The 20,497-nt window shown below is 41.0% G+C and overlaps 1 protein-coding gene across 6 annotated transcripts in view; it reads right to left on the bottom strand.

The window, feature by feature from the left end:
• ASTN2 (astrotactin 2) overlaps positions 1-20,497 on the bottom strand; it is a gene marked incomplete at both ends in the record, with an annotated part of 945,572 nt that overhangs the window by 28,642 nt on the left and 896,433 nt on the right. For all 6 annotated transcript variants that reach the window (XM_080940102.1, XM_080940100.1, XM_080940099.1 and 3 more), the window contains one exon: positions 19,933-20,074. In XM_080940102.1, coding sequence (XP_080796228.1) covers positions 19,933-20,074 — 142 coding nt within the window. The remainder of the gene's footprint in view (positions 1-19,932; positions 20,075-20,497) is intronic.

Genomic DNA, 20,497 nt, shown 5'->3' with positions numbered 1-20,497 from the left:
TGTGTGTGTGTGTGTGTGTGTGTGTGTGTGTGTTCGTGTACCTGCATATCCATGAATACCTTCTTACATAGATGTTCTTTTCCTTTGTAGTTAGTGTAGTTCATGAGCCATGGGACAGCTCCAATGACATGCACTGACAAATCAAACCCCTGCCCCTACACTTCTCAGCCCTCAATTTGCCAAATGACACATCTGCTTATGCTGCTCATTTTGGAATGACAGTGGCATCCACCAAACACCCAGTGTGGTCTCCATTATGATTCTTATTCCTCCTCACTCACACAAGTTTCCGAGTTGAATCCAAATTCTCATCATTTTTCTTCTCAGTACAGAATTGGAAAAAATCTGCGATTATTTCCCACCTACATGATTAAAGCTATATCCTCAGCAAACTCTCACTACTCTGTATATCCATGCAGACCCCTTTCTTGTCTACTCTTCATCTTTTTCAGGCATAAATTACTGAGGAGGCGACTCACTAACATCACACCTCCTTCAGAGATCTTTGATCTCTCATTATCACTTGTAATGTAGGATGTAGCTTCTTGTAGCTAAGATGCAAAGACATTTGGAAGTAAATCTATGCCCACACCATTGTTAGGGTTTCTGGTACTGTGGCAAAACACCAAGACCTGGAGAGAAAAATTGTTTGACTAAAAGTTCCGCATCACTATTCATCATTATAGGATGGCAGGACAGGAACTCAAACAGGACAGAATATTGGGACACCTCGATTACATGATACTCAGTTTCTTCGCAAGATCCAGTCTCCCAGTTCATCGAGGACCTTCCTTTCAAATACATAAACATTTTGTTCGACAGCATCCATATCAGAAATCAGCAATTTCTTGTTTGAAGATGGTCAACACATTTGTATTTATTAAATAAGACACATTTCCATGAAAATGAGAAAAACAAGACAGGATAGAAGGTTAGCACTAGTCATACACCCAAGAGAAGATATATGTTAAAGCTTTCCTTAGGTGAAAGCACAATTTGTCATGCTCACTGATTCAGAAGGGTCTCAACAATAAATTATAGAGTTGGACGATGCCAGGAGTATAGCAAAACAATCAAACTCACATCTAGACTGTCAATAAAAGATCAGGTATGATGAAATATTGTTGATGTCCAGGTAGGATTATCAAGAGACATGGAGAATGCCAGGGAAAAGAAATAGCTGACAGGGGCTATGCTTCTGTCGATTGTAAGTTCTTAAGGAAAGCTCAAATAATCTCACAACAGAGGTACTGTGAGCATCAATATGCTGTCTTGCCCAGTCTCTATACAACCAACTCATTTAAATTAGGATCAAGGAGGCAGTTGATAGTCCCTAGGTCACATAGTGAACTCAGTGCAAATCTAAGGTTGGATACTGTATAGAGCCTCAGCATTGTGAATAACATCACCTTGGTATTCCTTGTGAATAACATTTAGTCAGGATTGAGAACTGTACAAAGAGTGGTGCCTTTTCCAAAGGTCTTGCCATGAGTCCACTACATTTGGCATGAAGTGTCAGTGTAGCTTTTTATATTTGTAAAGAGATATCTTCTTCCTGTTTGGGTTTTGCTCCTTCCTCTATCCACTGATGTAAAAATTCCTACCCTTATTGCTCTGGTCATTGCTTGTAATATGGATTCAATTACCTCTTCTTCCCACCAACCATCCATGTGGGTAGTGCAGGGCAGCCGCAGGTATGGTCCTAAAGGTACCCTGGGATCTGAGTCTTTCCTATATTCAGAAGAACCTTGTAGCGAAATAACTCTCCCAAGTTGGAAATAGGCTCAGAATAGTGGTGAGGTCACTACATAAGGACATATGCTTAAAATATGTGTAATGTAACCTCAAAACAATTGTCTATGTCCCCTACAAAAGCTGTGTGCTCCTCAACACAACAGTTCTCTGTATTTTAGACAGCAGATTTGATTGCTGGCTGTTTTGAACTCACATAACCTTGCACAGCCTTCAGTTAATATTCCGGTGCTCCAATCTTTGTCGAGCTTCCCTTGCCCCATGAAGATAAGCCTCTCTGGTCTATTGGATACATCAACTGTAGAAACCTTGAGTTACCAGAATGGGGGCAATGGGCTGACCAGGCACAGTTGAAGCATTCAGTGCTGATAAGACCTTGACATGGCTGGACAAGCTCACAGAGACGTAAGACTTTGCGTAAGCACAAGATTAGAAGACAACATTATTCAAATATTTATTTTCTTGCAGGAATTGACATAAAAAGGGAGTGGAGGAGAGCCGCATGAGAAAGATAAAACCTTGGGGGTCTTTCTGTGGCATGAGTTTGAAAGTGTGGTTATTAGAGAAATCAAATTAATACTAACAATAAACAATACAGGCTGGAAGCAGCTGTGGCTTCTACTTGCTAACATAAGAAAGCGTGAATGATAGTGTAAATTAAAGAACAAACAACAGGGAAATGGAAGCCTACTCTGATCTTGGGCTAGACTGATATAGATTCAGGATGATGGAGATAATTTCAGAGGGAGGAGTAGAATGAGCCTGGTGGTGGCAGGCAATGTAGTCTTTAAGTGCATCTTTAGTTTTGATTTCTTTGAGCAAATTTGACACAACACTGACATTCATGAGTAGCGTGTGGATTATTATACTCTCTGCTTTTAGCCTTGGGTCTCCCGATTAAAAGAAAGAAATACATCGCTGACACCTATCAATTTACACTTTGCAAAGCTTATTGTACAAATAACCTTGAGAGCAAGACAAAGGAGGGTTTGTTGGCCACATTTTTCGTGAAAAGAAACACTTTGCTGTTTGTGAAGAGGAAGGCAAGGGGGCTTTCAAACCAAGGACACATTGTTGGAGAGTGATAGAGCTGGCATTTAGTCAAAGGCTGGCCCAGAGATCTTTTCACTGCGTTCACCTTGACTTTGAAGACACAACTGTTCCTCTCTTACAGGATAATAAATCTCTACAACGTTTCCATGGATCCAAGGACTGAGACAGCACCGAGGTATGAATGAACACCAGCTTCTTGGCCATTCAGTTTCACCTCATGCCATCCGTCAGGAATGAGTCCTGCCATCGCTGGTTCATCAACTGTGTCCTGAAGTCAAGATATGAGGTTATGACTCCCATTTACTCCCTCATGTGTTCTCTTTCTACAGGCTTCCCTGTGTCACTTTAGTAGGACCTTTAGCATTCTCCTCCCACCTCATAAGGAAACTAGAGGATCTGGTGGGGTGGAGCAATGTCGCAATTAAGGATCAATGGCATTGGCTTTGAAAAGGTTTACAAGTAGACCTTTCACCTTAAGGCTTCTGCTGGGGCTATAAGACTTTGATCTTGATTTATTCCCCTCCCAGAAGCATCTTTCCTCCTTTGGAAGAGCAGTACTTGCTGAAGAATTCTCTAACTCTGAATGGGGCTTGGGTACCATGACTCACGTTATGTCCTGGCCTCCAGTGCAGGAATGGTAATATCACTCAAGCAAGGCAATAGGAGTCTGACTTCCCAACTTGCTTCCTACAGCTCTGCCTTACCATGATTCTATTACTATTCAATACTGTTTTATTATTCTGGTCAGAATCGGGCTCCAGCAAATCTGGCAATGTCTACTGAACAGCCAGCTGAAGATCCTTAATGGTTGCCTTCTCTTTCAAGTTAAGAGTTCACATTTCTTATTTTGGCCTAAAGTTCCTTCATGGTTTAAGCCCCACCAGTGCCATTAGGACTGACACATGTGTGGCTATACTGTACCAGGATGACCTGATGTGGTTTGTAAACCTGACAGGTTGTCCTTCTCCTCAATATCTTTTCACATGAGACTTCCTGTCCCTGGGAAAGCAATTTTCTTTTTTTTCTTTTCTTTTTTTTTTTCTTTTTTTTTTTTTGTCTCTCAATCTTCCATCTTACTGATCCTAATCAGCTTCTTCTAAAGTTCGATGCCAATGTCCCATGATTCTTTCCAGCCACCTTTCCCTGGACAGAAAGGCCCACCTCCCGTGAAGATTCATACCACTGACCACATATTATGAGTTCTGTGGAAGCAGAGGAAATGTCTGGTTCATCTCTGAATTCCGAGAATGCAGTGCGGAATGCTACAAAGAAGTAGACTCAAGCCAGTGGGATAAACAAAGACCAATGCAAACAGGGAAGATGTCACATAGCAGCAATTGCTTAGAAATTAATGGTTGTATAAAGACGAGTGGGGGAGGGGCTTATTTCCGGCCCCACCACCACAAAAAATAATAATACTAATACTAAAAGAAAAAAAAAACACAGAACTTTTTTTGTTGTTGTTGTCTCAACTACCTATTCTCATAGCTCATAATCTGTATACAACAGAGGTAGTCACCAATGAATTAATGTGTGACCTAGTGGTCTGTGCACATTTGGCTGCTCCCTGAAGAACAGGAAGTGCATCAGGGCATGCAGTATATTTCCCTTCTCTTTGTGTCCCTTATGGGGCTTGAGCAGAAGAGAGTACAGTACTGAGAGTCAGAAAAAGGACCTGAACTTAGAGGTCAGAAGTCTTTCAGATGTTCTTCAAACTAGCTAATTAATTAAGCCACCGGGACTCTTTATTTACTTACCTTTAAAGTGAAAAGAAAAAAAAAGAAAGTTTCTATGTCATTATTATGGTTATAACTAGAGGCATATCACATAACACATACACACACAAACACAAACACATATACATATGTAAGAAATTATTTATTATAAAAATAAATATGTATTGCCTTCTTTTGTGTTGCAGCTAAATATATAACCTCTTTACCTGCCAAAATGCCTTATCTAACAGAGATCATATATAACACACATATAAATATGGATTATCAAGTTTGGTGACTGTATAGCTTTTAAGAATACAAAGACTAACACATAATCATTCAAAATCAACATAATTGTATCATATCTCCGCAATTCTAAACTGTCAGTCTCTTAAAAGGAAATCTACCTATTTTGCCTCTATCTTATTACCATATGTCATACCATGAACAGACAATGACTAAGCTAAAGCAAAAATAATAATAATAAAGGTAGCTATAATTTTAAAATATGCAATTATTTATTTTACAAAAATATATAGCCTATTCTGAAAGCTAAGGAATAGATATGGAGAAGAATAAGTTATGATCTTACACTAGTTTCCCGTACACATTAAGAATTTAACTTTTTATTCATTATTCACTATCTAGTGAAAAATAATATGTGTGCTACTAAGATGACATGCTGGACTTATAATTGCCAAACTCTCTTATATTTCCTAATTTGCTACTTACTTTCTACACTCAAGGCATGCTAGTCAAATACTGTGAATAACCACTCTGAAAGGTGTGAAAAGAGAACATTAAATTCTTGATTTCACTTCTTAACAGAAATCAGTTTATCTCTGTCCATTTCCATTTTTTTTAAATTTAGAGAACTGAAATAGAATATTTCTGACAACGTATAGTATTATTAGAATTAATAATAAAATAATCAAGGGGAATATAATAACTCACAGTCACGAACTAAGAACACCAACATTGTCTTCTGACAATTTAAGCCACAAGCATTCTCAACACATTTTTTCTAATTAAAATCTGTGCAAGTACAATAGTATATACTATGCACTCCAACGATTCTGTTTCTGGGTACATTCAAAGGAAATAAAAATCAATATTCAAAAGAGAGAAAACAAAAGTTTGGTGACTTTAGCACAAGAAAGGGTACATAATTTAGATGACAGGGTGCTATTATAGGAAACTAAATTAATAAAATTAATCAAGAAAGAGGGAGAGAGAGAGGGAGAGAGGAAGGGAGAAGGGGAGAGAGAGAGGAGGGGGAAGAGAAGAGTGAGAGAGAGAGAAAGAGGGAGAGAGATGGGAAAGGGGAGGGAGAGGGAAAGGGGGAGTTGGAGAGCACTTTGTGGGGGGGTTGGAGGGGGAAAGAGCAGGGGAAGTGAGAGGAAGGGAGAGGGGTTTAAGAGGGAGGAAGAGGGGGTGAGGGGAGGGGAAGCATGATTGAGTGTATAGCATATGGGCATGTGTCAAAGCCCCGTGGTAGGTGAGAACATAAGCTTTACTGTCCCAGAGGCTCATTAGATGCTAATGTGGATTCTGAATTTGTTAGTTACTGGCCTCAGGGGCCAGTTTGCTGAGTCTACATCCTGGCTCTGATACTGACCTTTGTCAACATTTTTCTTTCTTTCTTTTTTTTTTTTTACATTCTGGCATTGAATGTTCCCATTTGTGAACTGGCAATGATGGACCACACTATCCTCTCTGAGAGGTCTAGGTAATCTAACTGGTGAGAAGCATTCAGAATGGTGTCTCCTGTGTGGAAAGCACATTTTAAGTATTTTCATTTTAAACTGTTAATTCCTTTCCTGGGAATCCATGAAGACATTAATGTGAAATAAAAGCAAAAGGTCTTATTTGGTGGGTGGAGAAGTACTTCAGAGAGGAACCAGGGGAGATAAAACAGACACTTGGGTGTGAAGTCAAATCTTGTGATAGAGCCCTAGAATCCCAGCTATTCTGAAGCTGAGGCAGGAGGATAGCAAGTTCATGGTCTATTACAGATTGTGTTCAATGTTCGTTTTGACTACTTGAGGAAATACTCTTTAAAAAACAAACAAGTACAACAAAAAGAGGCTAAAGATCCAGCTTAGTAGTTGTGTGGTTTTCCTGGGTTCAATCTTCATATCATAATTAAGTAAATTAAAAGTCACACTCACATACAGAGATGGAGAGAGAGAGAGAGAGAGAGAGAGAGGGAGGGAGGGAGGGAGGGAGGGAGGAAGGGAGGGAGGGAGGGAGGGACAGAGGGATGGAGGGAGGGACAGAGGGATGGAGAGAGAAGGAGAGTTTGTTAAATCAAGAGGTAGAAGAACCACAAGATCAGTTTGTTGGTCTACTAAGGGCATCACTCTTGTCCTTAGGAGCAACACATTTGACACTAGAAATGCTTCTCTTGAGACACCATGAGGGACTTGTTCCTTTGGCCTGCCATTGGCTATCTAGATGTTTACAAGAGTGTTGAGATTCCTGGAAAAATGCTATGATGCTAAGACAGATAATATGGAAAATTTCACAAGATTAAAGCTAAGACAAAGACAAAACAACTTGTGGGTACCACCTCTACTTTCTTCTCTCTAAGGATATTATTGTGGATTTTATACCCATCAAGAAATCAGAAACACTCCTGTTTATTTCTCCTGTGGCTTCTGAGTGGCTTTCTTGCTCTGAGCAGTGCCTCTTCAACCTGTTATGGCACTTATATATCATTGAAAAAGAGCAACTTAAGCATATTAATTTCATGGCCTATAAGAGTGAAAGGATTTGCATAAAGCCCTAGATGTTGGATCTACAGTCCACTCACCCACAACCTATCCACAAGCAGGGCAGCTCCTAGAACCTTTTGGGTTTGTCCTAATCTGTGAATGTTTCCCAGAAAGAAATACTCACTTCTCCTTTTTCTGGCTAGAGGACCTGATGAAATTCCCTGTAAACAGGGCCTCTCCCTCCCCTTTGCACTGGCCTCTCACATGCTAATGCAAATCAGTCCTGACCCAGCCAGGGGTCTATGGGAAGGCTGCCAGGAGCTGAGGAACAAACATGCTAAGAATGTTATTTCATTTCTGGCATCCTGGGGAAAGAGGGCTGAGAGAGGGAAGCTGGGCAGCAAAAGAACAAACTGGGTGGAGAGAGAAAAGGAGACGGGATTATTATGAATGTATACAGCAGTATGAGTGGTGAACACAGGAAGGAGTAGACAGAAATAAAGGGCCTACTAGGTAGCAGGAATTGCTATCTGAAACTTTTAACTTAAATTGGATGTGTGAATTTTAAAGTACAATATATTATTCCTGTCTCATAAATGAAAACATAATGCTTTTTTTTAAATTTGGTTAAGTACTGTTTGTTTACTACAGGGTGTAATTCTTTGCACAGAAAGTTCTGGAACTCACTGTGAAGTCCAGACTGGCCTCAAACTTGTAGTAATCTTGACTGAGCCTTCAGTAATTTTTCATATGTTACTCAGTGACCAACTGGGGGAGCCAGGATTTGAACCCAGATTTCCATTGTTCAAATCTTGACTCCGAACATCTTCTCAAGGCTTCATGATTAGTTGTCTTTTGTCATACTTCCAAGGAAAACTCTGAATACCACCATCCCACATCCTGTCATTCTCACCATCTCTCTCTTCCCTTCCATCGACTGACACAGAATATATCCATGGCTCCCTTGCCTGGATCATAGGGCTTTATCAGAACTGCCTCCCAAGCCTCATTTATCATCTGCTTCAACTATCCTGAACTTTCTATCATCTTCCACAGGGAATATACAATCGTTCAATATACCATCTCTTTCCACAGTTGTTTCAAACATTTCTTCTACTTAGGATGTAAACTTCCCCATTCTAAATGTTCAAGGCTACCAAAACTGAGCTCAAAGATTCCTTCTCCAAGGACCAGTAGATAACAAAGATTATAGCTACCTTCTAAATCCCATGCTTTCTTGTGGGACCAATCCAGCCTAGTTAATCATCTTGTTTCCAGTTTGACTCCAACACCAGATTAAGTTCATTCAGCAAGAGCCATAAGACCTCAAAGTCCAACTCAATCTTTGTGTAAAGGTGGTATGCATAAACTTTTGACTCTCGAGCCAGAAAGCTTCTGTTAGATTTAAGGTTCTACCATTTACCAGCTAAGTGACCATGGCAAGTCATGTTTTAATGTTGTTTTCGTTATTATAAAATAGAGTATTGCTAATGCTCAAAGAGGTAGTTAACCTAAGAACCTTAGCATAGTGCTGGCATGGAGCAGTCAAGTTTGACAAATAGTTAATGGTAGGCAGTAACCTGTCATGGCTTTGTTTGTGGCTAATAGCTACAACTGTTTATTTCAAACACTAACTTCCTCCTGTCATGGAGTGGTACTTATTACTGATATTTGGTGCTCACTGAATTAGGCATCAACCAAGTGCCAGGCCATCTGGTTGTTATGAATTCACAGACATATAACACATGATTTCTGACGTCTCTCTACTACTGGTCAATGGTGGATTCTCTGTGATTCTAAAAACAAGAGCTGGTTCAAAGAACTTGTAAAGGATAATCAGAAGGAGGCATAAGACATCTCTTATTTTATTCTATCTTATGGGGAAAAGGCCCTCCAAACTGTTGAAAGAATGTTGAAAAAATGTCAAGGGTCTTGGTTCCCATCTTAAAACACTCCCATTTAAAGGAACATGTAGTTGGTACCTTACATGTTCCATTGGTTATACTATGCCTGAGAGCTCTGCATAAATCCTCAGCATGAATATGTATTTCACAAGAAATCTCACATATGATCTAAGGGGTTCATACCTTTAATTTTAGCATCTAGGAGGTAGAAACAGGAAGCTCCCATGTTCAAGGGCAGCTAGGCAGGCAGAGCAAGTTCCATGTCAGCCTGATCTTCACAGTGGATTTGAATAAAGACAGAAACAAAACTCTGACTCTCTCAAACAAGCAGTACCAATCTCCCTGACTTACACAGATATGAAAATTGTGATACCCCTCCAAAAAATAATTATCTTATACACTAAAAACAAAACAAACAATAGAAAAACAAACAACAAAACCACTCGAGATTTGCAATGACCCTAGGGCTGTCTTTCTCAATCTTATGACCCTAGCCTCAGATGATTTAGAGTACTTAAATGTATGAATACAAGACAAGAAAGCAATATGTGGTTTATCGTAGATTTAAGAGCCTTGATCCAATCCATCCCAACTTTGAGTGACATAGGATAGGCCATGGGGATGTGTAGATCATAGATATCCGTATTCCCAGGCACTGTTATACTGTACTTCAAATAAAAATCCTGATTGGGGTTCCTGGTAGATGGAAGGGTCTGTCCTCAGGAGAAAAGAGAGCACAGAAGAATGGGAAAATGTCAGAAGTCTGGATTTTGTCTCACCTCTGCCTCTCTACACATCATTAATGCTGATCCCCTGTAGTCCACTAACACTTTCACATTATAAGTCTTCTCAGAGCCTCCTCTTTCACAGTTGTAAATGCAGTAAATTGGAATAGAAACAGGGATCTGTGCAGTGCCTGTGCCCATAGCCAAGATGCGGGGAACAGAAAAAGCTTAGAGCACCTGGCCATTCATCTGGGTTCATTCCTGCATCTAAGTAAGTGCAGGAGAGGACTTTCCCACTAGCCTGCTTGTGATACTGATGAGGAATGTGAAGTTTAAACAGACAGGACTCTTTGTCCATATTCCTAGGATGATTAACCTAGAGGAGGATTGTGATCACACAGGGAAGACATCTGTTCCCATGCTGAGCTATCTCTATGCTTGTTCATAAAGGTGATGTTAATGTAGTCAGTGATAATAACAACCTCCTGGGAAAGGCCATGTGTCAAGAGTTAGGACTGCTATGTGTTAATCCTGGTTTTGTCTGCTTATGGAACATGCCTCTTAGAATCATGACTCTTTCACGGCACACCCAGAAAATGACCCTAAATCCTGCGAGTCATGATGTGCAGATTAACTGTTTGTGTGGCCAGTTGTAAATTGGCTAGGACTTACCTAGTCCCTACAGACACGGAGCACAGGCAGTCCAGAATCTCTGCCTCGGAGCTTCTTCATGCTCACCATGAAGAGGCAGGGCTGCCAAGCAGTTCCTAGAATACTACCTCTTCCATCCTGGCCCTCCATATTCAAGCTGCATTCTCTTCTGTATCATGAGGTCTTTTGTTTTCTAATTCTTGTATTCTGACAGATATTCTCTTAATCTCTGTGTTAGTTTATTATGGTTGCCACCCCCCCCAAATTATCACAGATAATTTAGATAGCATAGTGTCAGGCCCCTTGACGTGGCCAACTAATACAACCTTTCCTACAGGCTTCCATACTACAGTCATTTACAAAGAAAGGAAGGAGCTATTACTAGGTATTTTGGAAATGAGCTAAGCAATCCTGTTCCATATTGATTCTGTACATGTTTCACACTGAACAAAGACACTGAGGTCCAAACTATGAGGCCCAAGCGTTTGCTTTCTACCTGCATCAACTTGTTTATCTCAATCCAACCCACCCTAATATCTACACTATAGCTGGAATTACTATCTCAAAGCACAAGTTGAAATTCACTCAATAGCTCCTCAAAAGATTCTGACAGTTCCCTACGACCCACAAGAAAAAGTTTTGTTCCTCATGTGTCATTCATGGGTTATCTTTGTAGCCCAGCTTTACTTTCCACCCCCTTTCACCCTGCACAAGTTCACATGAGCAGTCTGTGCCCTGTCCTTCTGGAATCCTGGCTGGTGTCCCATTCCTGGATGAAATCCTGATGCTGTCTGAGGAAAGAAACAGTCTGCCTTAGAGTCCCCAGCAGGTTTTAGGAGCCTTGCTGTCTGTCGGCTGAAGAACAGCATTATCTTTTCTCTGTGAGTCTCTTTTGGCTTGGGAATATGTGGTTGTGTTTGCTTCTGGCTTGAAGACAGCTCTTCCTCTCTCTAGGGTCCCAAACGTGCATTTTGAAGAGGTCAGTCTGACCTGATGCTGAAGAGAATTAAGTCACTAATCTGCCCCCACTCGCCCTCATTTCCTGAATGATAAGGATGGGCATCATAGCCAAAGACACTCCACACTCTTCCTGACTGGGGGGACATCAGAGGTCCTGGCCCTTGGTGACATCAGGTATGCTTAACCATTCTCAGCTGGCTGCTTGATGCTGAAACTATTACTAGGCTGCTCCTGGTCCATAGGCTGGAGTGTGTTGTGAGAAGAGGAGAATGGAGAAAACTTACAGAATGATGGGAGAAAAAAAATCATGAGACTGTACGAGGCAGGCCCTGAGAAAGGATAAAGAAAGAGAATGGAAAAGAAGAAAGAAAGATGCAGCCAAGGAGATAGCAAGTCAAAGAGAGGTCCCTGAAGATACAAAAGTTGGACAGACAGGATGAGTGACATGAAGTGGGAGGTGGTACCCATGACTAGGAGAAGAGAAATCAAAGTGAGGAAGAGGATTGAAAAGAAAAAAAAAAAAAAAAAAAACAATAAAGGAATGAATGCAAGTGAAAGCAAAAATGAAATTAAGAGAACACATGAAGGGACCCATGGTTCCAGCTCCATATCTAGCAAGGGATAGCCTTATCTGGCATCAATGGGGAGAGAGGCCCTTGGTTCTGTGGAAGCTCAATGCCTTAGTGAGAGGAATGTTAGGGCAGTGAGGCAGGAGTGGTTAGGTGGATAAGGGAGTACTCTCATGGAAGCAGGGGAAAGACATGTAAGATGGAGGGGTTGCAGAGGGAAAACTAGGAAGGGGGCAACATTTGAAATGTAAATAAATAAATAACCAGGTAAAAGTTGGATGTCTTGAGTAGTGACAGAGGGAGGAAAATAAGGAAGGGAAGAAAGGAAGCAAAAGAGGAAAAGCACTGAAGGAAAGAGGAAAATAAAAGATGGAGGGAGGAAAGAGCACAAAGAAAAGAAAACCAAAAAGATTTGTAGTGGTAAAGTAAGAGTCAGAAAAGAGCAGGGCAGGAACTATACCCAGCCCCTTCTGGTTTCTTTGCCTGATATGTCCTGGATCTGCTTTGGGCAGTAGCCTCATCCCATGATAGTTCAGGCACTACAGAGTAGTCAGCCAGGAAGACTTCCTCTTACTGCATTTCCTTTCTCCCAGGAGCTGGAAGTCTCTCAGATGTTGTCTGGGTCATGTCTTGAACTTGGCTCAGAATCCAAGGCAAAGAAAGGGAAATTCAGCTGAATCCTGAATTCAAGTCTTCTATGTGGACTGATGCTAGCCTTTCTGACTGCCAAGGTTTTATTATATCTCTCCACTTTGTCCAATCTCAGAAGATGTACAAATTCTTGGTTTTGAAAATGCCTTTGGAGGTGGCCTCCTCAAGTGTCTACAAATGGATAAGCTGAGACATCCCAATTGTAAATCACTTGGCTAAAGCCTCATAACCACTTAGGATAAGAGACAGGGTGGCCCTTGGGTCTCTGGCCTCTCATCAACTGGGCAAGCACTTTTGAAAGCTAGCCCTAGAAGACTTTTGATGACTTTCATTCTGTTTCCAGTAAGTTCTGTGCTAATTTTTGGCACAAGGAGAAAAAATGAAGAGGGTAGGGTAGGAATGTAAATAAAAAGAAGGTTGGTTGTCACTTAATATATAATGATTACATGAATGGTAGAAACCTTAACTGCTTTTGCAATGGGCTTCCTAGACTGTACCCAGGAACAAAATGGTGCCCTGAGGGTGGTAGAAAGCCCACACCCTTTGCCCTAGGCTCTATGACCCCTGAGTATTTGGAAAGGCATCTCTGGGATAATTGTCTGGACTTCTTCACAGAAACAAGCGAGACTAGAGACTATGGAACAACTCATCACGTGAAATCTGGGCCTGGAAGCACCTAAAATGGGATTAGGAGTCTGTTCCTTGGCAGACACATCACAGACATTACAGGCATCACAGACACTCAGGGAATGTATGGTGTTGTGAGGACTGGAGGACATTACAAAGTTAGGAGCTCAGCGTGGGGGTAGGCAGTGTAGTATTTAATGAGGTAGGTGAAAATTAGTTTTATACATGGCTTCCAATCCATATGTGCAAGGTTCTTCTTTGTATAAAGGTTTCATTTCAACTCTTGGACCTGTATCGTGTATTTGTTATAGTCTTGTCATTATTCAGTGAGGGTAGTGTTGAATTTAGGCCCTGGACCTATGTTGACAACACACACACACACACACACACACACACACACACACACACACACATACACATATTGGCTTTTCTGCTTATTCCCTTTGTAGCTGTGGTAAAGTTTTCAGGCCACTCTGTACCTTAGTTACTTTACCAAGATATAGATTTTTTTTTAAGATTTGATTCAAATAAGATTTTTTTAAAGAGAAAGAAAAATATAGAAAATGGGGTGAGGAGCCATGTTAACACACCGATCAATTGGGTACGTTGGGTACATTATGGGAATTTCTTGATTGGTTAGAAAGGAAGGAGAGGGTTGTGAGTGATCAAAGAGAAGTGGATATATGGTTAGTTTTTGCATTAAGTTAAAAACCTATCCAACATTTAGAAAACTTAGGGAAAAAAGCCCACTAAATCATCATGACTCTAGTGCATGACCCAGGCAAGATCCAGAGTCAAGAAAGGATATGAAGGAGCATGAGAAACCACTGAGGAGAAACATCCAGGAGAAAGCACAATAAAAGCGGGCATTGTTGGCAAGTACCTCGAGGAAATAGGTGTTCCTGGCAAGTAATGAAAGAAGGGCCAGAGTTGGGGTAACACAACACGATCTTTCAATGGAATACGGTGAGCATCAGGCTGCCAACAGAGACCATAGAAGGCATTGGTTTTGAGCTAAAATACAGCATCATAAATAGTAGTAACAGTGACTATTGTTCTTATTCTTGCTTTATGTCAAGAACTAGTAAAGAAGGAGGTAGTGTTTTATGTCCTTTTTATGTATCATTTCACTTATGAGGTAGGTCTTGTCATGACACTACCTTATACATAAAATATAGAGATGTCAAGAAACCTGTCCAGGGCATAACGTGATTAAGTCAAAGCATTAAAGCTCAGATAAGACCTATCTCTCTCTACTACAAATCTGTGTGTGTGTGTGTGTGTGTGTGTGTGTGTGTGTGTGTGTGTGCGTACAGTGTGTGTGCATTCGGGACTGGGAATGTAAATTCACAAGCTCTCTTGTCTTTCCTATTGCTTCTCTTTGATAACTCTTCACAAGTGTTCACAATCAAAGGAGACATCAAACTGCTGTCTCACCTAATATCTAGGATGGTGTTTGGAAGAACAGTTTGTTTCTTCCTCGTTCACAGAGGAAGCTAATGTCTCCTTTATATAGATGGAAAAGATGATACTTTAATTACTGAGATACAAAGGCTGTGATGAAAGTCTTCTGGTATCCATGCCTGGTATTTACTCACTGTGGTCAGTATTGAAAGCTACAGCAAATATCTCAGCTGGTTCCTCTTACAACTGCACTGATATGTGTGAGACTGAGCATGGCTAGGACACACTTGGAGCATTGGCATCATCTGGGATGGGAACTCAGCTCTAGTCCTTCTTTGTCATGTGATTTGTCCAAAATCATTACCCCCTTAAATCCCAGTCTCCACATCATTGTTATTGGGGAGGATAAGGAACACAGCTACTATATCATAGGGCTGTGGAGAAAATTACCTGAGATCATGTGGATGGCCTTGCATGGTTCCTGACACCATGACTTCCTTGTGTAAGAGTATCACTGTTACCATTATCCAGAAAGTAAAGAAGTGGTATGGCAAGAATCAGAATTCTGATTTGAATTCTGAATGTATACCAAGTGTACAAGTCTTAGGACCCCGAGTTTAACTTTTCTTTATACAGGTCGAACATCATGCATAGAGAAGGAAGAACGGGCCCCAGGTGGAACTCAGCAGTGAAGATGGCTATCTGCCTTCTGACCTCAGAACCTCATTTGATGCAATTCTTTTCTTCCTCCAGGGCTTTGGTTTTTTCTTCTACTCATACAGCCCCACCCACCCCTACTAAGTCTTTCCCCTGAGACTCTGTTCCCACCATAGATGCTGGCACTTCATGCAGAACCCGGGCTTCTTTGGCATTCTTTCATAGAGCAGAAGCCAGAGAGGTGAAGGTAGGCCCAAGGCAAGCCTCTGAATGTGTGGGAATGAGCCCCCACCCCAGGAATCAAGCCTGCCTGCTTCTGGCATGTTCACTGAGGACCCCTTGGCAGCCAGCCATTATTTGAGAAGGCAAGGCAGCCAAGACAAGACGGAGGCTAATTACCTTGAGTAATAGGAAATTGGAAAGCTGTTACAAGGAGAGTGTCTAGGCCCCTAGCCAGGTAAGGACAGGGACCTTGGATGCCTAGCCTGGTTTCTGCCATTGGTCAAAGAGGACAATCCCAGTCACAGTCACCCCGGACTTCAGCTACCGAAGGGATAAGAAGCTAACTCCACTGTTGAGAATTTGGGGGACCCCCTCCCTTTTCTGCTCTTGTTTGTTTTCATTCAGAGCAAAATAAATGAAACAAACAAGGAAATTCAATTTAAATGGGGCACGGTTGCTGGTGTTTCTGGTTTGTTACAGGAGGGTGAGCTTAGGACAGAAAATCAGCCTTGACTTTCACTCCTCCGATTGGTCTCACCCTGAAGCACTGTGTAAAATAACATAGACAGTGAGGCTACAAAAGCAATTTGCCTTACAAGGTAGGGCATAGGAAAGAAGTTTGGATGAGAGGGGGCAGAGCCAATGATTCAAATAAGAAATAGAGCAGAGAGACTGATATGCACTCGGATAAATAAAACCTCCAGAGAATAACAAATGGGAAGAAAAATGACAGACAAGGACAGACAGAAATCTATAGAGAAAATAACCAGAGAAAGTTTATAAGATAGCGAGATACTAATAAGGGAAGAGAGAGGCCCTGGATGGGGCAAAAAGAAAAGTGATAGAAGCAGATAAGTGAGAAGAGCAGGAGACTGGGACTGAAAATAGACCCCATAGCAGACCTACAGTATCCAGAATGATCAAGCTAGAGGGACTCTTATGTGCCTTCGTTTTAAAGTTGCTGCAACTTCAGACCAGGCAAGGATATGGAGTCTCAATCCAGCAGAAGTGGAGGGTGCTGGGCATGAAGCCAGGCTCTTTTGTAGGCTCAGTGATTCTCTTCTTTATTGTCGGGGAGCTTGGGTTTAGAAGAGTGGATGGCCATGCTTGACAAAAGACCCCAGCTCTCTGAGCCTTCCCTCCTCTGAGTCTGTCCATTCCTCTATTTTCTCTATCCCAGGGGACTCTTTTAAGGTAGTTGGACCCAGTCTTGCTTTACGGACCAACTCCTCTGAAGTTGTCTGAAGAAAAAGAAAGAGGAGGAGGATAAGGAGGAGAAAAAAAAAGAAGAGAAGGAAGATGAGGAAAAAGAGAGATAGGAGGAAAAAGAGGAGGATGAGGAAGAAGGGGAAGAAGCAGAAGGAGAAGGAGGAGGAGGAGAAGGAGGGGGAGAAGGAGGGAGAGGAGGGAGGGAGAGGAGGAAAGGGAAGGAAGAGGAGGAGAAAAATAAGGAGAAGGAGGAGGAGGAGAAGGGGTAGGAAAAGGAGAAAAGGGGAGGAGGGGGGAGGAGGAGAAGAAGAAGAGGAAGAAAAAAAACCTGATAATGAGGAATTGAGATTGAAGATTTTTAAGCCTTCCTGCTGGCCTCCTATGACCAGGCAGTCTGGCAAACTCTGTGCATCTAGTACTTTTTAAAAATCTTATCAAGAATGTTTTCTGTTCTTAAAACTTGTCATACAGGAGTAACTCTATCAACCCTTCGTCAACAGGAATAATTTGTCACTTGGAATAGTGAACGATAACTTGTCTGGGATCGATTTCTGAGCACACAGGGGCAGAGTCAGGATTCACACCCAGCAGCCTGTCTCTAAAGCCTGCACTCTTTACGCTGCCACATGCAGTGTTTTTTTGGCCCAGAAGGGGGAAAAAAAAAAAAAAACAAAACAAATTTTGATGATGAATGAGCAAGCAGAAAATGAGAAACCCCAAGAACCGACATGGGAGTTATTTTAAAACTCAAGACCAAGTCGGTCAGATTTCTGAGGATAGTCGCCAGTGGGATGGGAGACTGTTCCAAACAACATCCTAGCTCCCTATCAGAGCAGCCCATATCCCTGAGCCATGGATGAAATCTATTTAAAAAATTAAAACACAGGGGTCCAGAGAGAGGGAAGGCAAACTCATGACCAGCACATTTCTGAAGCAGAGGAAAGCAGATGACCCTACCTCAACAGTCAGGAAGTTGAGATGATGCCAGAGAATTGAAGAAAGAAGAAATGAGAGCATGTATTTATTATTAAAAAGATGGTAACCAATTAATCAGTTCTCAGCATTGATTTATTTAAGGGATTTATAAACACATCTCTTTGCTTTTTACATAAAGGGATTGTAGATATTAACTAAGCTAACCTAACGTTGCTACAATACTACCTAAAGACAGGGCTACTTCGTCTGACTTAACGGATAAGAACCTACCAGATAAGGCTCTGATCTGTTGCTATACTCATTCATTTGACCCATAAGTCTGAGGATAGAGGAGGAGCAGGAGAAATTCATGACTGCCATAATCCAGCAGCAACAGCCACAGAAATAACAGTTAATAGTTGTTACATACTAACCAGGGGTTCACCTCAAGTACCCTAGAATGATACATGGTCATATGAATGGATGGATACAAGAAAAGAGAGAGAATAAGAACCTTCAGGGTGCCACAAACATTCTCATAGAGAAGAAACTGGAGACTTGGAATAAACATCAATAGAAAGTCATAGATTTGAACTTAGATCTACCTGCCTCTAGTGTATGTGCTTAAAGAATAGCAGATAAATCAGAAGTCAGCCATCAGGAAATGTTCTAAAAAATTCCACTTTCTCAATAGCATCATAAATTTTAGTGTCAGAGAAGATCTGACAGCATTTACTTTAGCAGTGTGCTTGCTGCATTTCACATGTACAGTAACTACAGCTCAGGTACACAGTATGCCCTGATTCTGAAACTCTAGATATGTGTTCCCCAAATCCAGATTCCAGTCCCAGTATTCACCATTAAGATGGTGGCCATTCCTTAAGGCCTTGTGCACATCACACTTCTCTGGTTAGCTTGTCCACATATCTCCATGTATTAACATAACCCCTGCTTCTATAGCATTCCCAGATTAAAGATAAAGTGTGAGCTATAACCATTCTGAGATTGTAGAGTCAGGGTTACAAGATCAAGTTCTCAGTTCACAGTGATATTCTTGCGTTTGGTCTATTGATGGTTGTGTATGGCTTATTATATGGTTATACAATTATATATACCAAAATCATAAATATATATCCTGCCTTATATCATTGTTAGGTTGTAAGTGATATGAGGCTTGGCCCCCCCTTTTTTTTATCAGACAGAGGCATACATGAGAAGACCTTAAAAGAAACCCTGAGAAAAACTAGGTGTGAAAAGAAAATTTAATGTAAGAGTACGTACACAGATGGATGAATCACGTGGATAGATAAGTGGAAGTAGAAACAGAAACAGGAGAGATAAATAAAGGATAGATTAATGGTAGAGTGGATGGGTAAATTAATGATGCAAAACAAAGAAGTATTTGAGTAATCATTGAAAATATGATGTGCTGGTCTCTAGAGCTCCTTATTGTGAGTTATGATGCTTGCTTCCAGATGTGGAAATACTCTTAGAGGTTGGAAATGAATGAAAAGCAAGCTTCTTCTTTCCTCTTATATTATCAAATGAAGTCAAGAGTGATTTCTAGAGGTTTGGATACAGTGAGCCCAGTAAATTCTAATATATAGTCCAAACGTCATCATCATCATTATCATCATCATCATCATCATCATCTCTCACTCTCTCTCTCTCTCTCTCTCTCTATATATATATATATATATATATATATATATATATATATATATATAAACACACACAAACATACATACATACCTATCAAGAAGATGCTTGTGTGAGCTTCATATATTAGTATAACAATATATGCATATACACACATATACACATCTCAGAGACATTATGAAAAAAAAAACAGAAAAGAACAGTAGGCAGTAGGCAGGTATTGCCAAGATAGCTCTCCCTCATAAGCTTCTCTGTGACTCTAAGTAAAGCTTCTGTCCTTCTCTCAGTTGTAGATTATATATTAACAGGGAGAACAGAATAGAGTTTAGTGTCTGGGTTTTATGGGACCTGTATCACTCACCTTGAATGCCTCACTGAGGTCTACATTGTAAAGCGAAACTTCTAAGCCTTTGACTTTTAAAGTTACATACAGACATGCTAAGAAACATTGGGCTTCTCTGAAAAGAATGACTCCTGTTATCGCTCCCAGGTTAAAGCCCTCTTGATTGCTTCATACTCCCCACGAGCCCACCATCTCTTACTTGTAAAGACCATCTGGCTCCAGGCACTTGAAGATCACCGAGTAGATACTGACGTCAGGGACCTCTCCATGGCTTCGACCAGCTGCTACACAAGATGTGCCCAGGCCAGAAAGTAAGTCATCCGCAAAACTCAGGAATTCTCCTGAAAGGAGATAAAAAAAAAAAAAAAAAAAAAAAAAAACGAAAAACAAAAACAAAAAAAAAAGAACCAGATGAGCTCTCTAGTGTAAGCCTTGGTGCAGCGAAATTACCAGGGGAAAAGGCAGAACTGAAAATGTGGCAAATTATCATCTACAGTGCCTATTTATATATGACTGGTTGTTCTGGAAAGATGGGCTCTTGCCATGTAGTGAAGGCTTTACAATTGTCATTTGCCTTCTTCGGTATACCACCCATTTTCAGGGGGCCTAGTTGTGAGTCACCATGCCATGACGACGGTTCAAATTCATGCCTGAATTTTACTATCTGTGAAATAAGAACACTAATAATGAACTTTCCCAGATATGGCAAAGCTACAAGGAAGTGCATTATTCTATGACAAAACGCATGTAAAGGAAAAGGAATC

This window comes from Micromys minutus (assembly GCF_963924665.1).
Source record: "Micromys minutus genome assembly, chromosome: 28".
NCBI lineage: Eukaryota > Metazoa > Chordata > Mammalia > Rodentia > Muridae > Micromys > Micromys minutus.
The sequence above is the reverse complement of the archived record's forward strand: the minus strand, read 5'-3'. Positions and strand labels throughout refer to the sequence as shown.